The sequence below is a fragment of the Mirounga leonina genome, unplaced genomic scaffold, assembly GCF_011800145.1.
Source record: "Mirounga leonina isolate KUSES-001 unplaced genomic scaffold, KU_Mleo_1.0 Mir_418, whole genome shotgun sequence".
Taxonomy (NCBI): Eukaryota; Metazoa; Chordata; class Mammalia; order Carnivora; family Phocidae; genus Mirounga; species Mirounga leonina.
The window spans coordinates 15,526,804-15,553,713 of record NW_023270739.1 but is presented as its reverse complement, the minus strand read 5'-3'; the positions used below and the strand labels follow the sequence as shown (position 1 = coordinate 15,553,713).

The 26,910-nt window shown below is 40.9% G+C and overlaps 1 protein-coding gene across 1 annotated transcript in view; it reads right to left on the bottom strand.

The window, feature by feature from the left end:
• Positions 1-12,312: 12,312 nt before the first annotated feature.
• The window catches only part of PAH (phenylalanine hydroxylase), a 67,293-nt gene continuing 52,695 nt past the window's right edge, over positions 12,313-26,910 (bottom strand). The window contains exons 7-13 of the mRNA XM_034987713.1: positions 25,094-25,229; positions 23,950-24,019; positions 20,374-20,430; positions 18,396-18,491; positions 17,803-17,936; positions 14,525-14,640; positions 12,313-12,679 (exon numbers count right to left, since the gene is read on the bottom strand). Of these exons, the coding sequence (XP_034843604.1) occupies positions 12,636-12,679; positions 14,525-14,640; positions 17,803-17,936; positions 18,396-18,491; positions 20,374-20,430; positions 23,950-24,019; positions 25,094-25,229 (653 nt within the window). The 3' untranslated portion in view covers positions 12,313-12,635. The remainder of the gene's footprint in view (positions 12,680-14,524; positions 14,641-17,802; positions 17,937-18,395; positions 18,492-20,373; positions 20,431-23,949; positions 24,020-25,093; positions 25,230-26,910) is intronic.

The following is a 26,910-nucleotide window of genomic DNA, read 5'->3' as shown; positions in this document are numbered from 1 at the left end:
CTGTCAGATGTCTAGGATCTCTTTGTAGCTTCCAGAATCTATAATTTCAGTGCATACTATATGGTACCTTATGTTTCCTCTATCAAATATTGTTGTTCTTATCAATAGGGAAAATAAGGGTCAACATTTCTTGGACTCTTACTATATGCTGTTGTATTAAGTACTTAATATACTTAGCATATTTAATCCCTAGAAAAAAACCTGTGAGGTATGTATGTGTATATGTATGTATGTATGTATTCTTATCCCCAATTTGCGAATAAGAAAACCAAAGTTTAGTGAGATTAAATGCCATTTCCAAAGGTTACACAGTTAGTGGTGGAGGAGCCAGGATGAGAACCCAGCTTGTTTAAATCTGAACTGCCCACTCTACTATGTGGAATTGCTCCTTCCATGATACTCATGAATAGGAGGGTTCAATTTACCTTTGTCTATGTATCTGGGATTAGAATTTTTTTGCATTTTGCAAAGCATCATGTATACTAGCCTAAATCCACATTCAGATTTCTATTCTTTAAAAAAATAGAAGTTTATCTCTCAGATTCCTATGTGACAGTGACGATGGTATTTGCTTTCAGAGCAGTTGAAAAGCCTACTTGGAATACTCTTTTGGAATTTTGGAGAGTATAAGTAGTAAGTCATAGAATGGAATTCAGATAAACAAGGACATTTCACTTTCAGGGAGATAATGGTCCAAACTGGGTCCATCCTTGGTTACCAGATGGTGGCAGTTGTCAAGATCTTGTATTTTCCTTGGAAACCAGGGAAAAGTAAGGAAGAGAAATGAAGATATCTGAATTAAGAGAGAACAAAAAAAGATTAAAATTAATAATTGCATAGTATATGGGCTTCTGAATGGCAATCTTGGAAGGAAATAATGCAGAAGCTTGTATGAGCAACAGATGCTGCCATCATCATCACAAAACACTACGTACCTCTGTCCTAGTTTGGGTTCTCCCAGAAGCAGACCCTGAGAAAAGGACTCTAGTGCAAATAGCTTAAGAACTGAAGTTAGAAAAGTAGGAAAGAAAAACAGAGAAGGAAAGGCAATAATTTTTTTAAAAGATTTTATTTATTTATTTGAGAGAGAGAATGAGAGAGAGAGAGAGAGAGCATGAGAGGGGGAGGGTCAGAGGGAGAAGCAGACTCCCTGCCGAGCAGGGAGCCCGATGCGGCACTTGATCCCAGAACTCCAGGATCATGATCTGAGCCGAAGGCAGTCGCTTAACCAACTGAGCCACCCAGGTGCCCCAGAAAGGCAATAATTAAAGGAAGTGTTATCAAGCAGCTATTACTGTGGGCAACTGAACTTAATCCCAATCAGGAAACTCTGGGAGCCAGTGTCTTGATAGAAGACTGATGGGAGGTTATTAATTTCCAGACAGTTCTGGTCTTCCATAAGGGCAGACAAAGTGCCTTAGAATCAGATAAAACTTTCAGAAAGAGAAATGCAGCTACTGGCCACTGGAATTTACCCTCTGTCCTGAAGTAGTAAGGGTAAAGAAATAGGTTATGTCACTGATAGCATCTGAAGACAAATAGAAGCTAGCATGTTTTGGGTGCCTGGGTGGCTCAGTCGTTAAGCGTCTGCCTTCGGCTCAGGTCATGATCTCAGGGTCCTGGGATCGAGTCCCACATCCGGCTCCCTGCTCAGCAAGAACCCTGCTTCTCCCTCTCCCATTCCCCCTGCTTGTGTTCCTGCTCTTGCTATCTCTCTCTCTGTCAAATAAATAAATAAAATCTTTAAAAAAAAAAAAAAAAGAAGCTAGCATGTATTGAGTACTCAGTACTTAGTACTACCATATAAACTGGGCATTATTATTGTTGACATTTTGTAGTTAACAAAAAGTAAAGGAGGGTAACATGATTGTTCATGTGCAAATATCCGGTAAATGGTAAAGCCAGGAGTTGAACCCAGGGGTTCTGAATCTTAAAACTCATCGCCTTATTCCATGTAAGTATGCGGACTATAGCTTCAAGTTCCTCAGTCTATTCCCAATTCTCCAGCTCTATCTCTTTTGCCCACGGTAAGTGGTAAGTTTTTTTGTTTTTGTTTTTATTTATTTGTTTTGTTTAGTTTCAGAAAAGATCCAAGTTGCTCCTAACAGGTTTCCATTGTCCCTTGATTTACATTTTCTAGGCAGAGTTAGTGATAATAACTGCTGACACTTCACATTCTTCTAAGTTTTACAGGTTTATCTTAGTTAATGCTCTTACCTAATCTATGAAGTAGGTACTATTATATCCCCACATATGGGTAAGGGAACAGAAGCACAATGTGGTAAATAATGTGGTGAAACCATTGATTCAGTGAATAGGAAAACAGCGGTTCAGTCTGATTTCAATTCCCTTGCTTGATCACTATGTTCTTCTCTCCTTCATCAGAAAGTTCTAAAAGAACAAAGTTTTGAGTAGACTGTGGTGCTTGGTAATTCCAGGAACCACCCTTAAAAGGAAACAATGTTAGTGAACACAGTAAATGCAGGAAAATAGTAGCACTTCATCTCTACTCAGTTTTGATTTACAAAGTCTTAATAGAAACATAGGATATTCCTCTATCTTCTGGATGAACCTGCACATCTATGAACTCTTGTTTTAAGGTATCAATAACCGGGCTGACACTGGACTTAGAAATGTCATATTTATGTAAATTTCTAGCTGGGACAAAACACCCTTGGCTTTGGGAACAGATCTGGATTCTAGATGGTGAGTATTTGTTTCAAAGGACTAAAGGGAAAGATGGATCAGTAATTGACACCTTCACGTACTTGTTTATTTCTGATTTCAGAATATTTATTTCTTTGTTTATTTCTTTGTTACAGAAAATATTGAAATATGGGGCACCTGGGTGGCTCAATTGGTAAAGCATCTGCCTTCGGCTCAGGTCGTGATCTCGGGGTCCTGGGATCAAGCCCCACGTCAGGCTCCCCGCTCAGCAGGCAGCCTGCTTCTCCCTCTCCCTCTGCTCCTCTCTGTTGCTTGTGCTCTCTCTCACTTTCTCTCTACCTCACATAAATAAATAAAATCTTTTAAAAAAGAAAATTTTGAAATAAAGAAAATAAAAACAGAAAAAAACAAAATTCAAATTATTTTTAATCATATCATTTCTCTTCTCTTTAAAACAGAATATAAAGTAAAGAATGAGAGTAGTCTCCAACCCATTCCAGCCCTAGTAGTAACCACTGTCAACATTCTGGTCCTCACCAGTCTTTTCTTTCTTCTGTGATTATAGAAATATTAACCTATAGGCCATGTACATACCTATATACCATTGACAGCTTTTTTAAAAAATAAAAATATGATCATGATTTTTTCACTTAACAATACCTCCTGGACTTCCTTGATAGTATTTACAGATTTACCTCATTTTGTTTTTTAATTCCTGCACAATATTTCATTATACAGATTATAATCTACCTAAACAATCTCTTACTGATAGATATTTGACTTGATTCAAAATACTTGCTAATACAAAAATTGCTGCAAAGGTCATCTTAGTGTATCTTTTTACATTCTCCAGGTGGTGTCTTTTTAGATGATTCAGCATGAAAGATGTCAGATGGTTGGGGGTTTCCCCCTTTGAATTAACCAAGGTAAAGTCTAACTGAGTGTTTTTCTGATTCCCAAACTCCCTTCCAGTAATACTTCTGCTTCTAATTCTAGTTTAGATGCCTACAACCAGTAACAATGATTTAAATTACGAATCCTTAAAGGCAATAGTGTGTCTGCATTCCCATCCCAATACTCAACCAAGAAGAAAACCTGGTAGTTACCTTCCCTCCTCCTTCCTGCATCTTCTCTCCCTCATCTCCTACCTCCACCTAGGTGTAGTCTTCCATCTTGACCATTGCCTCCAGGGCCAGCCCTGAATCTTTTTGGATTCACAGAGACCAAAGCCTTGGAAGCTGTTGCTCAGTTGAATTGAAATATGCTTTCCATGCCTACCCACCCCATCCCCACCATGCCCCCACAAAAGGTCCATCTCCTTGAACAAAGGCTGTATCTATGAAATGTTTCTTCAGTCTTGGAGAAACAGGAAGGCTTTTTCTCCTTGCACTCTGCCTCTACATTTATAGTGGAAGCCAGCAGAGAAGACTAACTTGAAGCAGAATAATCTCACATTCTCTCTCCACTTTTCAGCAGAAGGCAAGAGCCCCCAGGCCTCAACCCCAGCCTAGCCCTGGTCACCCACCTTCCTCTCAACTCTTTCCACAGGAGATTGCTGGATCTGGAAAGGGGAGGTGGGGAGTGGGGAGACCACCCAGTGGTTGGTGAAGCAGGGACCCTGGAAAGGGGGAATATGAGTAAAGGCATTACATATCTTGCCAACCCCTCCCCCCAAAGAGCCGGTTAGGAAGGACAAGAGTTGTGGTGTAGAGGGAAAAGCGGAGAGTGACTGAGCTTATCACCCTGGGAAATCTCAGCTCCACTGTGCAGTCTTCTGACACGTCTCTCTCACCTATCCCTCACTTGGAAGCGAAAATGGACCTAAAGAAAGAAGCGGTACCTCGACGACTTAGGTTGATTTCAACAAGCCAGCCTCCCTCGGGGAGAAAAAACAAGGTCACCTCCGCCCTGTCGACTCCCGGGGGGGCCCCGCAGCCGCCTTCTCCCCGCAGTCATCTTCCTGGGTGCTGCCTTTCTGGAGCTGAAGCTGAGCTCCCAGGGAGCTGGAGACCTCGGTCTTCACAGGGATCCCCATTGTTGATTCTCTGGCTTTGGCCCTTTGTGGGCGCCTAGCTCAAGGACGAACCCCAGGCTCCTAAAAGACACCCAGGGGTGGCTGGGGAGGGAGCAGAGCCAGCCGCACTCCTTGTCCTTTCGGGTGGAACTGGAGACTGCCCCGGAACCGCTGGGCGGGAGCTGTCCGTGGTCCTGGCCTACGTCAACGCTTGGATATTTAAGGCCAAGAACAGAGCGCCCATCTTCCACTACAGCTGATGAAGGAGTCCCAACTGTAGAGCTGGAACTGATTTTAATGAACCTGCTCGCATGCAAGGTCTGAGAGTCACGTTTCCGCACCCTCCCGAGCGTTAAGTCATTGCCTGGGCGAATCTGAAAATTTCTTTTCACGTTCCCCTTCTGTGCCAGCTCCCCTTTCTGGATTTAAAAGAGGTTAACTCTTTTGACGTTTCCCATCCTCTCACACTGCCCCCTCCTGGAATCTATTCTTCCTCCAGCTCCCTCCCCTGCCCCACCTCTGGACAAGCGAGAGGTGAAGACTGCATAGCTACGTGCTTATGCCATCTCTACTCCTGATCCCCAAGCCATCAAGCTGATCCTGATAATTTCAGGGCAGGCTGAAGCTGGGATTGGCTTAAAACCCATTACCATATGTGGAGGGGATGAACCTTTAATGCCAAATAGAAACTGAATCTTCGAAACAATGAGGTTTAATCCTCTTTAAATGAACCCTAAGTCAAGCAGAGAAAGTCAATTATCATATGGTTTCACGTACTTGTGAAACATAAGGAATATCATGGAGGACATTAGAAGGAAGGGAAAAATGAAGGGGGGGGGAATCGGAAGGGGAGACGAACAGTGAGAGACTATGGACTCCGAGAAACAAACTGAGGGTTTTAGAGGGGAGGGGGGTGGGAGGATGGGTTAGCCGTGTGATGGGTATTAAGGAGGGCACCTACTGCATGGAGCACTGGGTGTTATATGAAAACAATGAATCATGGAACACTACCTCAAAAACTAATGATGTACTGTATGGTGACTAACATAATAAAATTTAATTTAATTTAAAAAAATAAATGAATCCTGTGCTTGCAGTTTCATCTGAGCTGATTCTGAACCAGGACTGTAAAATGGAGGTTGCCTTCTTTTAGTTTGGAGAGCTTTGGGAGAGGGACGGAAAAAAGAGGCTGAAGAATGGGGTGTTGCATAGGTGGAAACATAGATCTCCTAAATCAGTTCTGCTCAGTGGGGCCACTGAGGTGCTGCTGGGTCGCCCTCACAGTAAACATTTTAATGCTCCAGGTCTCACGCGGAGCAGGAAATAGACGGTCAAACAAATACTTGTTAAATTAATCCCGAAAAGTGCAATAAACTGCTATTTTAATCATTATAATTTAATTGCTTATCTCTTCCCCCTGTCAGACTATACAGTTGATGGAAGATTTCTGGCGACATTTATTCTACAATCCTTTAATGAATGGGGATGGAGCAATATTTTTAGAGGAACAGGATTCCTTCTTATCACATCAGCTTATTTGAAGGATTAATTTGTCCTAGCCTATTTTGCAAGAATCTTTATTTCTACTTTGCCCTATACATTGGCTTTTTATAGGGTGGGCTTTGGAGCAAAGTGCTCAGAGGAGGAAATGGTCTGACCACTGTTCCAATGACTTTTATTTTTAAAACTGGTCTCCACTTACTGCCCATGGAAAGATTAATAGCTCCCCAAATCTCATTTCCTTTTTTAAAAAAAATATTTTATTTATTTATTTAAGAGAGAGCACAGCGCACAAGCGGGGTTGGGGGGGGCAGACAGAGAGGGAGAAGGAGACTACCCGCTAAGCAGGGAGAAAGGTGAGCAGATCCTAAGACCCTGGGGTCATGACCCAAGCAGAAAGCAGATGCTTAACATTCTAAGCCACACAGGCACCCCCAAATTTCATTTCCTGAGGGGATCTTAAAATTAGGCAGCAAGGTGAAACCATTTTTTCTTGTATTGGTTCCTCAGTAGAACATGTCTGGAGAATGTTCGGTTTTTAAATCAATCTTGTTTATGTTAACTATTTCATAAAGTGAGCACAACATGATATTCTCAGTTGAGAAATAGTGTCTTTAGCAGCAGAGCAAATACTGGCTTTTTGGACATTGTGATTTAAAACTGTACTGGTAATGCCTCAGCTCTGGAAGAAGGGAACTGTCTAATGGCATGCCAATTTCAGAAATGAAGGTGGAAAGTGAAGTTCTGTTGTTTTAGCTTCAAACAGGACATTTCCATTTCAATCTTCAAAGTTGTCCCTTTCACATACAGTTTTAGCTTCAAGTTGATATAGATTTCCTATTTTACTGCTCACGACATTTATATGTACATATAGATTTGGGCTGTTTTGAAAGGTTTAAATTCTGCTTTGGTCAAATTCTTTTCTCAAATGGAAGCCAGAGAGTCTTTATGTAGGCCACTCTAATAACTGTCCTTTTTTGGAGGGGGGAGAAGAAGAACCAACTGAGATCATATTGCTGAACCAAGATGAACAAAAATATAATAACTAATTCTTATGGGAGCTCATTTGTGCTTTATAACAGAATAATAAACATTTGAAATTGCTAGATACTGCTGAAAGTGATTGAGAAGCTTCTATGTACACGATATGCTATTTTATCTTTGTGACAATCTTGTGAGGTAGGCATGCATCTTCCCTATATTACAGAGGAGCAAAATGAGACTAAAGGAGAGTAAGAGTCCATCCAACTAGGTTCAGCTTGATGGAAAAACTGGCATTCGAATTGGGATTACCAGAGCAGCACTACTGAGAAATGTTACACCCTTCCATTTCAAACATTATTGCATGGGAGTGCACCACTAAAAAAACAAACTAACTAACAAAAAAGTACCTGGCTTTACTCTGTATAAAGCACAAAAAACTGGTCATTGCCACCAAGGGAATAAATGTCACACTTGTCTATTCTGTCTTTCCATTACTCAGCCAAAATTTATTCAACGTCTGCAGTGAGCAGAGACAATCATCAGAGTCATGCTTCCTGGCTTCTGTACTAACTTCTTCATGACCCTTACCCCATCCTGACTTTTGTTCCCAAAAAGGGTAGGCTCTGGGGCTTTACCACTCCCTTCCATGCCAGTGGTACCTTTCTGGCTGTCCATGGTGCTGAGAAACTCTGCTCTGAAAGGTGTGAATAGTCTTGTCCTCTCACTCCTCTCCAGCGTCAGCATGCTCTCCTGTGAGGCACTTCACGTCATAAAACCACTATATTCTAATCCCAGACTTCCCTCCACTCTAGGAAACAATTTTTTCCCCCAAGAGGGACTCAGCAGGGAGCCTCTTGTCTCTCTGACTTTCCCAAGGACATTCAGGGAATAGAAAGTTTTGGAAAGGTTCTGTTTTCTCCTTCCCCACTCCAAAATTTGACTTTTTGTTAAGCCAAGGAAATGGAGCTCATTGGGCACCACAGCTTCAGGGCTGGTGGCAGAGAGGAGTATTAGGACCCTGTAGGAGATAGAAAGCCTTCATAGTCCAGCAGATACCCTTTGCAAATAATGCTGTTGCTCCAGACTGATTCTCTACTCCTGGGTGGTGTCAATCCCTGAAGACCCTCCAAAGAATGGCTTTGAAATACATTCTCCCACAAACAGGGCCGGTAAAGGCTATGGGAAGGGCCAGCTTCTCTGTGCCTGTGTTGGCCGAGTCTCCAACTCAGTCCCAAATATCATCTTGTGGCTTCTTCGAGGTCAAAGGGATGGTGTGTGTGTGTGTGTGTGTGTGTGTGTGGTGTGATGGGATGAGTGACTTCTGAAAGAAACCCAAAACCCACATTTTAGAGACATAAGTGAAAAACTCAAAGATACAAATGAAGATGCATTCCTAATCCCTCTTCTAAGTCCAAACTCCACTCTCCCCTGACCACTCAGAAGGAATAGTGGAAATCGGCCCTTTGCCACACAACCCTCTCCATTTGCAAGGAGATTCCATAAGAGGACAGGAGGCAGCTGATATTTCTTTGAGAACCTTTAGGAATAAAGAGACCTCAGGGAGGACTAAGTTTATTTCTTTTTAAGTAGATATTCCTTAATTTACTTCTAGGAAGAGTAAATCATAAACATTCAAAGTATGCACCAATTTTAATAAACTCAGTAAAGGATACTGATACATTTACTTTCTTTGGACATCATCTAACTCCAAAGAATGATCTGAGAAAAAAATAAAGGCTGCAGTTCAAGCTATAATCATTTATCTTTTATCCATTTAGGAAAACTGGAAAATAAGCAGGTATTATGCTCCCTGCTTTGCTCCCTCAAATTGGAGACTCAGGAAATCCATCCATCTTTCAGGGAGGTATATCTTTTAAAAAAAGGATTTATTTATTTATTTCAGAGAAAGAGCACACAGAGGGAGAGACAGAGGGAGAGGGAGAGAGAATCCCAAACAGACTCTGTGCTGAGCACGGATCCCCATGCAGGGCTCGATCCTGGGACTCAGGGAGGTACATCGTTTTGTCTTTTTTCTCAGGAATGTTCTATTACTTAGAGACTATTGTCATAAAAGAAAGTGTGCAAGAAACATACAAAAGAAACATTGTTGAAGAGCAATACTGAACAACTATGAATCATATTGTAGAGAAGAGTTGTATGTATATACTAAAAGGCTAGATTCAATCTTCTCTACAATTACTTACCACTCTGAGTTTATTCTTTAAGCTTACTACACAGGAGAAGGTAAACTGTATCTTGGAGCTAGCAGAATTAAAAGTGAGATTATAAATGAGAAAATTCACAGCACAGAAACTATTAAAGCCATTACTAGCACATATCAAATCTACTACTGTTTATAGTTTTTGAAACTGCACAGGAAAACTATTAAAAGGCAGGGATCTTGTGTGTGTGGTGGGGGTGGGTGGGTACACACTCCACTGGAAAGAAGCTTTGATCATTTTTTTTTTCCTCTTTCCTTTGCAGAGTCCATTTTTATAGCCTCTCCTATTTTGTCCCCTCTGTAATTTTTTGCAACTGTTAGGCAAGGCACTCATTGCTTTCTGACCATTTCAGCTCCACTGTGGATAACTGAAACATTTTATTGATACAATTTTGCTTCCTTTATTAATTAACAAACATTTATTAAGTACTTTCATATGTAAGTTGTTGTTCAACAGTATAAATACAAACTACTTAGCCATAATCTACTCCAAAGGTACAATATCTTCTTAAAAAAAATTAAATTAAGATGCAAAATGTTCTATAGCATTTTAAAGGGAAAATTGCAAATTTAGTTGTTTCTCAAGTTTTCCTGCAAAATAGCTTGTTTGTGAGAGACAATCTTCACTACACTCCCTATGATTCACCTCACTCAGAAATTTTTTTAAGGATTATTAAGCACCTATTATGTACTATATGCTAAGGTTTCTAGAGGTAAAGACAGGCAAGGTTCATATTTTTATGAAGTTGACATTTTAGTGTTAGATTCTTTGATAAACAGTCAAGCTATATAACTTAGGAACCTAGAATTAAAATTTAAATTGATCCTTTTAGAAACTTATTGAACACTAATACTAAAAATTTTTAATGTTCTTACATGTATTTCTCTTTTTTGGACACAATAGGGATAGCTATCAGTAAAGCATTACTATTGTTTCTAAAAAAAAAGCAGCCCATTTACTAAATATTAAAGAGATAATACTAACACATGAAAATATATTGAATCCATTGCTATAAGTTGGGCTTTATATCCAGATAAAAAGAACTAAGTACTGAGTAACACATTACTAAAAAATCAAAGATTATCTTCTATTCAGTATGTAATTTTTTCTGCAAAATTGCAAACTAAACCTAAGCTTTAACTTCAAACACATTAATTTTTTTTCAGTAAGACTAAAAAGCACTACAAAATAAAATATCCAGTCTAAAATACTATAAAATATTTTAGTTCCAAAATCAAGAACTTCTCTAATTTACATTTATGCGATCTGAAGAGAAATCAGAGTAATATAAAGTAAAGAAACATTTATCAAAATAGTCCCTTTGCAGGGTGTTTGGGGTCTAAAAAACAGATAAAAGAACATTACCACTTTTAGAATCAGCGTTTGTCAGTGGGTTCTACAGAGGCATGAGGAAATAAATACAGATGTGCAAACCCAACTTCAAAGCAATGAGATCTCAGACACAATCAGACCAAATTGTTCTAGCATATTTGGGCTGGTATTATTACAGTTAGTGGGTCAGGGACATCTGTTTAAAGATACATGTTAGCATTTGAATTGTATTTCAAGGCTGGAAGAAAACTTGATTCATCCAGTTAAACTCCTTCATTGTTCAAGTAAAACTGAGATCCAAAGTAAATTATGCAAGGTGGCATAATTGGCAATTGGCAGAACTGGCCACCAGAAGTCGTTTTCTCAAACTTAATGTACCCAATAGACTTCACTGGGCACAAAAAACAAAACAAAACAAAAACAAAACACCTGGGGTACTTAAAAATGCTCCCTCCCTGGATATTCTAGTTGGATAGAGCTGGGATGTGCCCAGGATTTATTGTTGATGATGATACAGCTGGTTTGAGAATCACATGTGAAGAAATACTATGCAAGTCCTTTAAGATTTAACTATTTCCAAAATAAAGTGTTAGAGTGAAAATTTCAAAGCACAGCTTTAAAGATGCTGTTATTCTCCCTACTGTTTCTCAGATACTCATGCTCATGTATGTGTAAAATGTACAGCCAACAGAAGTTAGTCTGTTGACTCTCCAGACATAACTTGGATTATCACAATGAACTCCTGTAATGGGTTGGAAATCTGAGACTGATCATTTTTTCATGTCACAAGATTATCCAGTTAATGTATTTCTAAGGCAATGGAGAGGAATATTTCCTTCCAAGAAACATTTGGAACAGCAAAATTTTCTAACCACTAGACTTTTTTTAACATAACATAAAATTCTCACTTATGTTGAGGATTTACTATTTAATAATGTATTCCCTTATTCTTTCAATGAGTATTTACTGAATATCTACCAGTCAAGCCTTCAGTTAACATCTGTTGCATCACATGTGTCTGCAAAATATCTACAAAACAGATGACAATTAATTGGAAAATGATACTGAAAGTTGTGGGAGTCAGGTGAGGAGTTATATTACCTTCTATGGCAGTATTTATGATTACAATAAAATATACAGAAATGCTTCAATATTATGCTATGAACTTCAACCTTTATAACTATTTTAATGGGCTTTTGAATTAAAGGAAATCTACATGGGTAAAACACAACAATAATTAGAATCATAGTTTACTGAAATAGAAAATGACTTTTGTAGGTTAAGATTTATACTAAATCAACAAATTCAATTCTAATGACAAGCTTGTGTTTTACATTGAGTGATATATATTCTTTTTTTTAAAAAGATTTATTTATTTATTTATTTATTTGAGAGAGAGAGAGAGAGCAGGAGAGGGGGGAGGGTAGAGGGAGAAACAGACTCCCTGCCGAGCAGGGAGCCCGATGCGGGACTCGATCCTGGGACTCCAGGATCATGACCTGAGCCGAAGGCAGTCGTTTAACCAACTGAGCCACCCAGGCACCCGAGTGATATATATTCTTTTAGGAATTCTCTATGGCAAATAACAAAAGCATATATGAAGCTTGAATAAATGAGGTCCCAATTTTAATTAACTTTGATGAAATGTGACAGATTATTGATTTTAATTGAATTGAGAGCATGGGATTATCATCTCTAAATCAAAGATGACCCCAAAAGATTATGCTTTGGGGTATGTATTAATATGATGTCATTTCAAGTTATTTTGATTTATTTGTTCATCCTCCATCTTGTTCCAAAAAGCATTTAAGTCTATCAATTCAAATTAAGGTTTGCTTTTCAAACTTTTTCAGATGAAATGAAAGTAGTTGGATTTCCAGCAACAGATTCTCAGTTGACAGGTTTTGTCCATGGTTTCATTTTATTTTCTGGAGGGCACTACAAAGGATTCCAACTTCACCTACAAAGAAAAAAAATGGGCCACTTACATCATGAGAAGACACCCTTTAAATTTCTTTTTTTTTTTAAAGATCATATTTATTTATTTGACAGAGAGAGACACAGCGAGAGAGGGAACATAAGCAGGGGGAGTGGGGGAGGGAGAAGCAGGCTTCCTGCCAAGCAGGGAGCCCGATGTGGGACTCGATCCCAGGATCCTGGGATCATGACCTGAGCGGAAGGCAGACGTTTAACGACTGAGCCACCCAGGCGCCCACACACCCTTTAAATTTCTACAATGTGTAACACTTTAGGGGATTGGTGGGATGTATGGATAGGCTGGGTACCACCCAAACCTTCAAGGAGCTTACAGATTAGTTATGGTGATAGGATTTGGGCAATTATAGCATGGGGACTTACAAGTTTTAATGTAATTAGCTTCCTCTTTCCATTGAAGGAGTTAACAGTTTTCTCTCTTTTTCTTTTACAGGACCATCTATAGATGTTTGCAAGGACCTAAGCCATGAAACCTAAAAGTGTGGTTCACATGAACCTCCTGTGTCAGGATCACCTAGGGCCTTATTACAAATACAAACTCTCAAGACTTACCACAAATTTAGTAAATTTAGTCTGGGGCTATGAGCCAGGACTGTTCACTTTTAACTAGCTCTCCAAATGATTCTGATGTACACTAGGTTTGAGAATGCATTGTCTAAGCAGATAACCTAGATTGCTAGACCACTGGACTACAATGGAGGTGCTCCCATTCATGCCATATTCTCAAATGCCAAGGGGCCACAGGAACAAAAACACTTCAAAAAAGTAGAAGGGGCCCTGGAGATGGACAAGCAATATCAGTGGGGTATTAGAGGGATACTTCAAGCCCACCTGCCTTTTTGGCCTTTGTTAGCGTTACATAAGGTAGGAACCTCCACTTAACCTAGAATTCCTCCCTTTAGGCTTCTCACCCCTTTGATGGTTTCATTCATCCATTTAATAACTCTTGAGGACCTAATATACTTTTTTAGGACTAGAGCTAGGTACCAGGGATTTGACAGTGAACCCAACCTGGTCCTCTACTCAGGTCTTGTTGGGGAGTCAGACAAGTAAACAATTACAGAACAATATAGTGATATGTGCTCTGAGAAAGGGATCTGTAGGAATGCCAAGAGAGGAAAGACACCCAAACCAGTCTTCCTACAAGAAGAGATACCTATGAAAGACTTAAAAGATGAACTGGAATTGGGGACCTCTAAATGAGAATGGGCATGAGAGTATTTTAAACATAAAGTATTGCGTGAGCAAAGGCCAGAAACCAGGCGGGAGTATGGGAAGTAAAATCTGGTCAGTGTTGTGGAGGGGAGTTTGAAGCACTGGAAAGAAAATACAGTGAAGAGCAATGTAATACTGTGATTTTTTAAATGAACAACTGTTATAATATCCTCATTGTCCTGGAAGCATGGAAGGCCAATGGTTGAGCTACTAGATGGCCAATAAAGTAGCTAGAACCTGTCTTATAAGGGCTGGAATTCCAGGCACAGCCATATCCACTGAGCACTTAAAGGAAACAGACTGGAGAGGCAAAGGAGAAAGAGGGACATGGCAGTGACAAGCCAGGGTGGAAAGCTGGTATGGTGGTGGGAGGTAGCATAGAATCTAGGAAGGTCAAAGAAGAAAAGATACTCCAAGCAATTCTGGCCTTTTTACCTAATTTTTCTCCCTCAACAAACAAAAGGCTTACCTGGAGGTGCTTTTCTCCTTAATTCAATATTTAATAAATTTCTTTTTGTTCCTATGGTGAGGGTAAGAAAATACAACTCTCTATTTCTGGTAAAGAGAGTGGCCTCCTGGGGTGTAAGTTACTTACTGTTGATGGAGTCGGCCAAAATCTTAAGTTGCTGTGTATTGTCCAAGACCTCAATCCTTTGAGTGTATGGGTCATAACGAACTGAGAAGGGCCGTGGGATTGTAGCAGCAAAGTTCCTGAAACCAAATCCACAAAGCTCAGTAAAGGGCACCATTCGGGGAAAAATAATTCTAAAAGATTTCTCAGTGGCATTTCACTTCAATCTCACTAGAACAGGGGCTCTGAGAAGTGAAATGGAATTTTAGTGAGATCCTTTTGGGAAGCCTTGTGTGCTGTGTATGTGTCTAGGTGTATATACAAACACACAGAATACAGTAAGGCCAAAATTCTTACCATTAAATAAAATCAAAAGAGCAAACAAATCTAGCCAAAGAATGCTATAGAAAAAAATAAGCTCTGAGATGCTTGGAAATCAATGCAAGGAGGGAAACACAGCTCTCAAGAATGGAAGAAAATACTATGTTATTAATGAAACTTAACATGAATTGAGTGCCTCCTATGTACCAAAACTATGTGAGGTCCTAATTGTTCTATACTTTTTACAACTATCATTCCTAACTTAATCTTCATAAAAACCTTAGAAGGAAGGTACTATTACTATCCCTATTTTACTGATGAGAAAACTGAAGTTTAGGGAGATTCAATGACTACCAAGGACATACTGGCAATAAATTGTGCAGCTGAAACCCTTTTCAGGTAGTCTGACTCTGGCCTGTGTTCTTCACTTCTTTGTCTTCTTGATGCATTCATTACTCCTGGGTCTAGGAGGAATGTACCAGGAGGACCTTATAAGGGACATTAAGCAATGCAAATAATAAGATATCCCCCAATAACCTATAAAATGCAATGGCATCACAAATAATATTTCTAAGTTGGCTTCTGGTGAGAGTTGAATCTGCCATACTGAGAAGACAATTCTAAGGGAAACTAGTGGGCTCTCCAAGTTTGGCAAGAGTGGTGAATCATCATGGCTGGAAACCCAAGTTCCAGAGCCAGGCACTGGGCTCAAACCTTGCCTCTACCAATGACAGCCCTTGCAAGCTGCACCTCGGTGTCCTCATTCCTCTATAAAACTGGAACAGAGCAGTACTACCTGAGAGGGTCATAGGAAGTGCTGTTATAGTATAGAGTAAGTGCTACATGAGTGTTAGCTGTTCTCTTTCATTAGTGACTGGGGACTCAAGAAGAACAAATGGTGAAGTATATGTCTCCACCTCTACTTCTCTGAAAATAGCTTTCTCAACCCCACTGGTGACATGAAGCATGTAATGCATGTCCGTGATTTGGCCTGCTCTGCATCTCCTCCTTATTCCCATCGTTTACCTCATCTTTGCTTCACGCAATCTGCCTCTATGCCAAGAGAGGGGTTCATCTAGGCAGTCAGTCTCAGGGCCCAGCCCCTCCTCTAGCCAGAGAGTGGGCACATGACCCACTCAGCATTGTTTCTTTCTGCCTAGAACTTGAATCTTGAAACTGAAAATGGTTGAAGCTGGTTTCTCTTAGCTGGGAGGCTTTGAGAGAATCCCTTCCTTTTCTGAACCCTGTTTTTCAGCATTCCCTTTGACTCTGTGAGTCACCTCTCAGCAGGATGGAGTTTTTGTGGGTGTCTCCTCTGGGCTGTGGGTACTGACAGAGTGGGTGGGATTTCAAAGGCCCAAAAAGTCTAGGTTCTGGAAAGCTCTTCTCTGCTGGTCTGGGATTGATCACTTCCTGGGTTAAAAAGTCATCATCAGGAGGGCCCATTTAAATGTGATCCTGGTTTGATAGATCCTGTTTTGAGCACCACTGCCTGGGTCCAAACCCTGGGTCAGCCACTTACCAGCTGTATGACCCTGGGTGAGTCTTTTACCCTTTCTATGATTCTGAACCCCACCTGCAAACTTCATAGTCTTATCTGAAGTTTAAATGAATCAATACATGAAAAACAACTTAGAACATTTGGTATTTGGTAATAGGTGTTAATACATTTAATCTTCTTCTTCTTTCTTCTTTCTTCTTTCTTCTTTCTTCTTTCTTCTTCTTCTTCTCTTTCTTCTTCTTCTTCTTCTCCTTCTTCTTCTGATTATTATTACCCAGGAGGGATAATGCACAAACCCACTGAAATCCATAACCCCAAAAGGGTCCCAGAAATGGCAGAGAGGAACCTTTAGGGGCTAGAGGAAGGTTATACTCCCAGTAAGGAGTGGAGATTTAGGAAATAACTAGAAATGAATAACTGAAAGAACTTGAAGGCCCTGGAAAGATAGGAGGAAGGGAGACATTTTAGGCCAAACCATGTGGACCTGTGGGCAAGCATTTTACCTTCCATCACCTGAGCTCAACACAGTGGAAGCTGGTATACCCAGCTTCGTGGGATCCCAAAAACCTATATATCTATGTCTATCATCCCTCACGGATAAGATATAAAAAAAAGTGGTAACAAACACTGAGTATCAGGATAGCCATGTCCAGGTAGACCCTCTGCCTGGCCTGTCTCTTGCTAGGAGGAGAGTCCTCAAGTGGATTATAGACAGGGCTGTCAGCTCAGTGGGCTGAGAATCTGAGTCCTGATAGCTTTCCATCCCCATCAGCCTTTTGCTGGATTGTCTCTGAGATTAATGCACTTGCCTATTACTTATTGCATGCTTACTATGTATCAGGCACTTCTCCAGAGACTGCAGAAAGAACAGGAAAACAAAAAGGACAAAAATTCCTACCCAAATAGAGCTTAAATCATATAATATATTAAACATTAGCAGGTGCTAAAGAGAAAAATAAATTGCAGAAGGGCGTAAGGAGTGTGGGGATGGGGCTGGGTAGGGATTTTAAGTAAGTTGGTTAGTTAGAGAAAGACACACAGAGAAGGTTAAATGTGGGTGAAGATTTGAAGGAACAAAGGGGGTGAATTATGCAGATGTTGGGAGAATAAAGTGAACAAGGAATTCCCCCAGGTTAGAAGAATCCTAGGAATGATTTGTTGGGGACCTTCTGTGGCTACTCTGTACACAGGAGAGAATTCAGTGTCTGGGCTTAGTGGCTACATTAAAACAAGGATCCAGTGGCAGAATTGTCTGCAGGGGTCAACATGTCCAGACAATAATCTGTGAAATGGGGTCCCACTAAGGAACCCCTCCCAAACATAAAGTGGAAAAGGAAAAGGGTGGGGAGGCTCTGTCTGCTGCATACTGTTGCTATAAGCATTGGAGTCCACTCTCCTGGACAACCACATACAGATCAATGGCATCAGACCAAATCAGGAGTCCCCAAGATCTTTTGACACACCTTGGTCACCACCTCACCTCACTTTCTCCTTTGCATCATTGAAACTCTCAGCCACAAAATAGAGGGGCTGGAACTCTGTGACGGTGTACTCCTGCATGGCTGTCTTCTCCAGCTCCAGGGGGAGGAGCTTTGGCGTACCAGACAAGCAGTACTGCAGGCAGCAAGTGGAAAGTTTTCACAGGTAAGTCTGGGTCAGTGGTTCCTTTTGCCTCCCATAGGCTGTTTGTGCACCTCCTCCCATCTCATCCTGATTCCTTCCACACCCCAGCCCAAATGCAGTAAACTAAATTATTTCACATATACTAGATCCTACCCTCACAGCCCATCTAAAACCTATAGTCCAGCTAGAAAGGAGTAATTCCGTCTAGCCATTTTCATGTGAGATGATCAATAGAGGATGTGAGAGCCAACCACATGGATTTGCTACATCTGTAGGCACAGTTCAGCCTTGGGATTGGGAGGCCCTTCTGTTTTGTAGACTTGTGTACTTGCAGTTCAATTTCTACATCTAACACCCAAAGTCATGAACAAATCAGAGCTGCTAAGGTACCAATCATTTGAGGATTAACCCCTGGGTTAAATCTCAAAATGGGTATTAATGGGGTCATACCTGTAATTCACCAAAAGACGACAGGAGCCCAGCACCATACGCCTTTATGGAGTCTCCTTGTTTGCAGAGGCCAAACTCCACAGTAAACCAGTAAATCTGGAATGGAAAGTGAGGTTGAGAGCACACCCCAAGGAAGGGAAAGGCAGCAGATGCCCCAGGGCTAAGGACGGGACTGTCCAGGTGGGCGTTTGTACAGGTCTGTTCTCTGAATCACCATGACCTGGGGTCACTTCTCCGTGTTCTGTCTTACTCTATCCAGTCACTGGTTGAATCAAGAGTTGGCTGAATGTAAGATGTGATAAGAAGCAGAGAGGGAGTACTGAGGAAGCCCCAAGAAGATACCCCCAAAAGGTAACTCTAGATGACAGGAATTCCTCAACCCCTTTTGCTTTCTTCTCTGTGGCATTAACTATAACGAGATGTTCCCTTTATTTGGTCAGACTTACCATGCAAACCCATCAAGCTCAGTCATGGGAGGTAGAAGACCAGGTAGTGATAAAATCATGGAGGGCATCCTGCCATTCATGCTAAAACTTGGGGTGTTTCTGATGTACTGCCAACAACTGCACTTATGCTTCTCAAATAACCAAGTCCTTTTCTTTAAACAGCTCCCAGTCCAACATGTCCTAGATGCCTGGCCTGAGGAAGGTGATCCTGGAATTCTGGCATAACCCTATTGACCAGGGCCAAGAGAAACCTTGGGCCCAGTTAGATGCTGGAGACAGTCATGGTCTTAGAGAATTAGGGATGGGTTATGAGGTAAGTCTGTTTATTGCACTAAAGAATGTGAAACTTGGGAAGGCTGTCAGCTTAATCAGTCTCACCTCCTCACGTACAGATGATGTGTTTTCAGCCCAGAGAGGTCAAGCAATATGCATCCAGTTACATAGCAAATCAAAGGCAGAGCAAGAACCTAGAGCTGTTCCCAGCCCAGTGTATCAATAGTAAGGTTTTTGTTTTTGTTTTTTGAGAAGTTACGTTGGCGATGAATACTTTTATCATTGTCATAGCAGGTAACATGATGCTCTGAGTTCTTAGTTTGTTTTCTTCCTACAAGTGAGAGATTCCAAGATCTTCAACTTCTTTGAAAGCTGCTTCTTGCATCTATATAGAATCTAACATTTAAAAATTTATGTTCACACACACTTAACTCTTCAGACCCTTATGATATGCTTTTTAGGTGGGCAGAATATAAACTAATATAACCATTTTTAGAGATGAGGAAGCAAAAGCTGCTTGCCCAGCGGCTCAGAGCAGCTGGTCAGTGAGAAAGAAACTTCTGGAAATTTTTGCTCTTCTAAACCGATTTCATAAAATTCTAAACTGATACATCTTATTGATAAATTCTCATTCATTTGTGTCCCTTAATTCCTTACAAAGCTTTATTTTTCATCTTCCAGACTGAACAAATTGTAAGAAATGTGACTCAGACACTGGGGAGGGATAAACTCAAGTTGGAAAGGAGTCTGTAGGAAGAAAACCCCCTACTGTGAAGAGTTGTTGATTCTATGCTTCAATGGATGAGTGTCATCACATTCACTGGGGAGAGAGAAGTGTTCAATAAGACGAGAAAAACCCACCCACATTTCCAACCTTGTGTCTAATAAAGGAAAGATCCTAATGCTAGATCCAGTGCAAAAGAGGTGTGTAAATATTTCCTCTTCAAAGCCATGAATCCAGGCTATTCCCCCCACATACACTTTATGCCCAAAGGTTCTCAAGGGCTATCATTACAGCCCATTCCTGTTTAAGATACTTTGTTTAAAATTACATGCAAACATTTGCATGTAGCTGATTTCAAAATCAGACCATTAAGGAAAAATCAAAATGTGAAATTTCATTTGTGTAAATGTAAGTCAGCATATTCTGATATCTTCCCCCAGATGACCTGGATTTCAGGGGAGGATCAAAGCTTTGAAGATCTGAGGGCTACAGCCTATTGCACTCTCACTATCCACCAGAGGCAGAGGGAACTTACTGTGGCGAGTTTCTCAATGTACTCATCAGGTGCACCCAGAGAGGCAAGGCCAATTTCCTGTAATTGTAGAGAAACAGAGTCACTGGCATGGCTGTGGTCTGCCTAACTTCAAACTTCACCCTCAGCTCCGACCTTGTACTTGCCAGGTGATGGGTGACCAGATGCCTTCAGAAGGGCCCAGATAGACCCTGATTATTCTGTTAGGTCTTCCCTAGTCACACATCATAGAATCATAGATCTCTATAGCAGGAAAACCTTATTTCATCACTTGGTCTTTTGTATTTACTTTACAAATGAGAAAACTGAGGCACAGAAAAGGGAGCTGACCTACTCAAGGTCACACAGTAGGTTGTGTCTGAAGTTTCATTCCTTGATTACAGCTCAGTGATTATTCTCCCATAGCTCAAGCAGAACATTCCTGGCATACAAATGAGTGCCTTAATCATGTATCATGAAGATACCAGAGGAGAATTGCTGAGAAATGCTTGACATCCATCCAGGTAAATACTAGCTAGAGAGTCTGAAATACTATGGACCACTTCTCATCGCAGCTCCAATTACAGAATTCCCCTAGTGGTCTGTCTTTGTCCCTTTTACAACATTTTCTCCAGCCTGCTTTGTATCAGACAGAGTGTATATACACAAATAAATATATTTGCTTTCCCTACTATATACATTTATTCACTCCAAAATGTTTGTTGAATGCCTTCTATATAGTTGGCAGTATACAAAATCAAGAAAGGTCCTGGACATCATGGTGTTTACATTTAAGGCAGACAATAAATAATAAGCATATACATAGGTATATTAGAAGGAATAAGTTATTTGGAAAGAAGAAACAAAAGAAGAAAGGGACAAGGGGAAGTGGGAGTGCCAGGAGAATGGGTCGGGGGGAGGGCCTGCAATTTTGAATAGGGTTTCAGAGCAAGCATAATTGAGAAGGTGATATTTGACCAAAGACTTGATAGAAGTGAGGTTGTTGGCTCTGCTGACGTGTGAGGGAAGATCATTGTATAAGCCACATGTATAGTCAGTGATAAAGCTCTCTAAGGAGGAGAAATGTCAGTAGGTTCAAATAACAGGGAGAGACCAGTATGGCTAGAACAGAATAAAAGTGGGGAGAGTGGCAGGTGGTATCAAAGAGGGATCTGGAGCTCAGTCATATAGAACATTTTTTGGCTATTTTAGGTTTTAGGATTTTCCTTTCAGTGAAATGGGAGCCACTGCAAGGTTTTGAGCAAAGAAGTGGTAAGGCCTAATTTATGTCATCCAAGATTTACTCTGGCTGCTATGTGAGAACAGATTGTAGGGGATCAAGAGTAGAGGCAGATAGACCAGATAGGAGGCTACCACAGTCCCCAGGGTGAGAAACAATTGTGGCTGAGACCAGCTTGGTAGCAGTTGATGTGATGGACAATGGTCAGATTCTACACATATTTTGAAGGGAAAACATACAACTTTTAGACAGATTGGTTACGTGTATTTGAAGAAGAAGCAATAATGTACCCTAAGTGCTTTTGGTTTGAGCAACTGAAAGGCTGGAGTTACCATGAACTAACATAAGGAGGGCTGTGGTTGGAGAAGGCTTGAATGGGGAGATCAGGAATTCAGTTTTGAACAGGATGAATACAGATGTGTAATAGACATCCAAGTGGAGAGATTGAGTAGGTGCTTGGATACATAAGTCTGAGTTTGGGGACTAAGGTCTGAGCTGAAGATATTAATGTGTTCATCAGCAGGATAGAGATGATATTTAACACCATGAGTTTGGGTGAGATAGCCAAAGGAATTGGCGTAGACAGAGAAGGACTAAGGATTGGGCTTATTTTGAAGCAAGAGACTACATGGTCTTCATCTCTGTATCCCTCTCTGGGCCAAACTCAGAGCCTGGCCCATATTACATACTAAGAAAATGCTGAGTTAGAGTGAACTAAATTCAGACAGTTTGGCTCTCCTCTCTTGCCCCTGCCCCCATCTCTGTTCCAGCCATCCTATCCAGGCATGCCACAGTCTAACAGAAGACATTGAAACAGTGCTCTGTTCTCATGGTCACCATTCTTTGTGAGCCCAAAGCTTGCTTAAAACAAGGGGTCCCAAGATTTTTCTGTGTTTCATCCCCATCCCATCTTGCACTCTAGTGGGAAGCAAGTCCTCCTTTTAGATCCAAAAAGAATGTGCTCAGGGAACTTTCAAAATGACACCCTGCCTTGGGACTGTCCAGGTGTAAGTTGGAGATGTGTAACACTGATGGCCCAGTAGCATCCATCTGTTGACTCAGGTAATTGTACACTCCTCTGGGGGGGCTCCCCCAAATGGAAATGGCTTAAGGAGGATTGTCACTTAGCCTCTGACCAAGCAGAATAGCTTCTGGTAGTGAGAATAAAAAGTTCCTATTCTCTAAGGAAATCACTAATAATTCTTTGGCCATAGGAACAAATCCCAGTTTTAGAGCTGTCTCAAGCAATTAATGACATCTTGACAGAAGGAACCATGCTTCTGAAAGTTAGCCAGTCAACAATAGCCTCAGTCCAATGGTGATACTTCCGAGTTAAAGTTCAGCTAATCCTCAAACACTCCACTTGTAAAAGTCCAACAATCTCTAAACACCACAGTTCCCAAAACCCCACATAAAAGCAACAGTTTATTTGTTCGTTTGTTTGTTTGTTTCAGATATTAAGTGGTAACCTCTTCAATCAACAGTGAAAGTATTTATTTCTTCCAGCTGAGGGAAAAGGCTTATAAAATTCATACACAATCCCATTACTCTGAAATTCATATTTGCTGCAGTATTTGCTTATGACTCATTCCATTTGATCTTTATCTTTCCCTATGAGGAAGAAGATTGGCAGTCAAAGCTTCCTATTGATTCTCATTTGTGGAAACAGGTCACATAGCTGTTTGGTGGCAGGGTGGGGTGTGTGCGTGCTTCATTCAACTTTCCCATGATCCCAGCTACCCAACCATGGTTTAGCCTCTCAGTGCTCTGAAGGAATTACTAGGATTCTTTCTCTCATGTAAAAAGCTCACCACTGTAATAGAGGAATCAAGGCTAGCCTATTGCTTTGATGATAATAGCAAGACATTTGACACATCAGTTTTTGCCAACTATGAGTTGGGCTATTGGAATTGGATTCTCAGCAAATATTTTCTTATTTAAATAAAGCATATATAAAAATGACTGCCTGACAAGGTAGGAAATGGCAAGGTCCTAAAGAGGAGGGGAAAGGTGCCAGGAGAACTTGGAAGAAGGTAAGATTATTCCTATGTGGGGATCAGGCAGGCTTTCTTGGATGAAAAGGCTCTTAAACTAAACCCGGAAGGACAACTGAGATTAGCAAATTCAACAACACATATATAATTCAGAGGATGAGTGATTCACCACCCCCATGCTGTGATCCCTGGAATGGGTATTTAGCCATCTCCGTGGGACCATATGCCCATCTCTGGTGGGATCACAGAACTGTATCGGGTTTCTAACCTTGCAGAGGACACAAGGGTCCCTCCATAGATTCAATTCACTTAAGCAATCTAGGTCTCAATCGTATAATTAAAAGGCCAAAAGGATCCATTCCTCACCTGGGAAAACTGGGCAAAGCTGCGATCTGAAAACAAGGGCACGTGTCCCAACAACTCATGGCAGATGTCACTGAAAGACAGAAAGCACAGAGCTTGGAGATAAGGCGTGTTATAAGCCAAATCAGACTCAGTCTTTCTATATGAGAAATGAGCCGGTAGAAAGGAAGTGAGCCACTGAAGTTTATGACCTCATTCCCAAGCATAAGTGGTACGTAAAGCGTGGGATCAGATGAGGCAAGGTACAAAAGAAAAGGAAGAAGGGGAAAGAAAAGTAAGGGGCAAGTCAGGGAACAACAACCAGGGGGTCTTAAGTGTATGTTCAGTGGGGTTCCGAACAGAAGAGCCAAAATTCCTATGGACTTCCTCCTATATACCTGAGCAAGCTGTGGGTCATGAACATTTCCCATCCCAAGTCTTCATCTTGGTATTGACATCCTGGGCAGATGCAATGTGCTCAGGTATTCCCCATAAGAAATAAAAATTAAATTAAAAAAACAGTGCTGTTCTTTTCTTATTCTAGAGGGGGGCAATAGTCAGAGAAGAAAATTTACATTTATTTAACATATTATGTGCCAGGTTCATTAGGAATAGGTCTTTTCTGATTTGTAGTTATAAACTTTGTGGACAGGAAAAAAATCATTTTGGGCATCCTACTGACTTTTTGTATAAATTGCGTAAGTCCTATTTGATTAAGAAGATGGCTAAATGCCAACAAAAGGGGCTCAGTGTCCAGCCATTCTCTATCTCCAGACAAGATTCATCTAGACATAAGAAGATTATAATCATCTAGATGTATATTCTGAAGTTATTGAGTTACTTTGGCCACCATTTGTTCCTGTTCACATTTGGAACATCATAGTTCTGACTCTTATAATCCCTTTGGAGCTTGACTGTGACCTCTTATTCCCATGGCCAGGGGAGATCTGAATGTGTAGTTCACAAGATACCCAAATCTCCTATCAGTATGGTCTACTGGACAGAGAAAATACCCTGGAGAGATGATCCCTCTCTTTGTGCTACCATCAAACCATCCAGAAAACTAGTCCTGTGGATCAGCCTTCCATGAACCCAAACCTCACTCCTGGAGCAGTGAGTAATGGCATTCACTGTGGTTGGATACTGGTAGCAGGAGAAGAATACTCACGGTTCAGGAGTATACATGGGTTTGGACCCATGTCTGATGTACTGAGTGCAGTGGAAAACTCGGAAGGCCAGGCCACCCAAGAAATCACGAGAGGAAAGTAGGCCAGCCACAGGTCGGAGGCGGAATCCAGTGCACGCTGCAAAGCAGAGAAAGAAAACTCAAAGCCTATCATGGCAGAGCCAGAGGCGCCTGAAGACCATTAGGTAGGAAAGCAATACTCCCAACCATCTAGCAGCATGGGTATGGATGCCAAGTAGACTTGGCTTCACATCTCTGCCTCTACACCTTGTACCTGGGCAATTTGGATCAAATAACTTCATTTCTCTGAGCCTCATTTCCTCCTCTGCAAAATGTGGATAGGTATTCACTAGGGTTATTCCAAGAATCAAATGAGCTAATAAATATAAAGTACTTAGCACAGAGCCTAGCACATTGGAGTATTTAATAAATTTAGCTTTCATTATTGTTTATTAGGATGAAACGTTTGTTCCTTATTTCTCATGTCTCTAGAGTAGGGGAGGGTTTTCATTCCACTTCCAGAAGGGAAGCGTATAAGAGGAACCCTTCCAGCTTCTCTACTGCCCTTCACACACTACACCATAGAAAGAGCAAGGACTTCTCTGATTGGAGCATTTGGGAAGAGAAAATGAATATTCTCAATTTGATCCCTTTGGACCTTTCTCTCCTGATTGCCCACAGAGGAGCACATTCTGGTCTGCTCTGGGCCATGCAATAGAATATACACTTCACCAGTGAATTGGTAAAAAAGTTTACATAATTCAGAGGTGAAATATTAGAAAGTCCATTTTGTTTGTACAGCCATACTACATTCTCCAAGTAGCTTTAATCAGTAATAAAGTTGATTTTTTTATCCTCCCTCTGGTTCCTATTTCTGGCTCTCAATTTGTTTCAAACTTGGAAGGAGAATAATAATCACAGTGATGATGATGACGATGATGATGATAGCTAACACTATATACTGCCCACCATATGTCAGATACTGTTCTACACGCTTTATAAATACTAACTAGTTCTCCTAATAACCCTATGAGGTAGATGCTCATATTATTTCCACTTTACAGGTGGGGAAGCTGAGACACAGAGAAGTTAAAGTTCTTGTCCAAGGTCACAACTACAATCAGTCTGGCTTCAAAGTCTATTCCTTAGTTACTTCTCATTAATGCTCCAGCTGCTAGTATTACCATTTTATTATCTCACTATTGGCCATGGAAACATGGATAATTAGCCAGAGAATGTCGTTAGGACATCCTTGCCCCTGTGCCTATGTTTCCTGGATCTTCAGGCTGAAATTCACTCCACTTGGCCTCTCATTCCCCTCTTTATCTGCTAAGTAGAGACTGTCCAAATAGAAGGGACCTGAAAGGTCATCTAACCCATCCCCAATCTAACCCAGCTACCATTTTTCTCCCTGCCACATAATCTCCCTGGCTCCTTGCCCCAGAGCTGACCATACCATCTCCATATAGCTCAGAGGCATAGAAACTTCTTCATTTCTATAAACCTGTGGTCTGTCTTCCTACTTTCTCTCATTCTGGCACATACTGGCACATACTAAGTGTTTAATATGTGTTAGCTGATAGTTTTATTTTGGTTTTGCTGAATTAATGCCTCCTGGCAGAAAGGAAAATACTTATCTCACTTGGAAATGATGTGCAGAGGCCAGTCATCCCAATAACGTATTTCCCCACAGAGTTACTCAGATTCCAATTCAGTCCCAATTCACTGAGCACCTATTTTATATGTAGCACCATGCTGGGTGTTTTCACTTGCAATGTCTTATTTCATTCCCACAATTT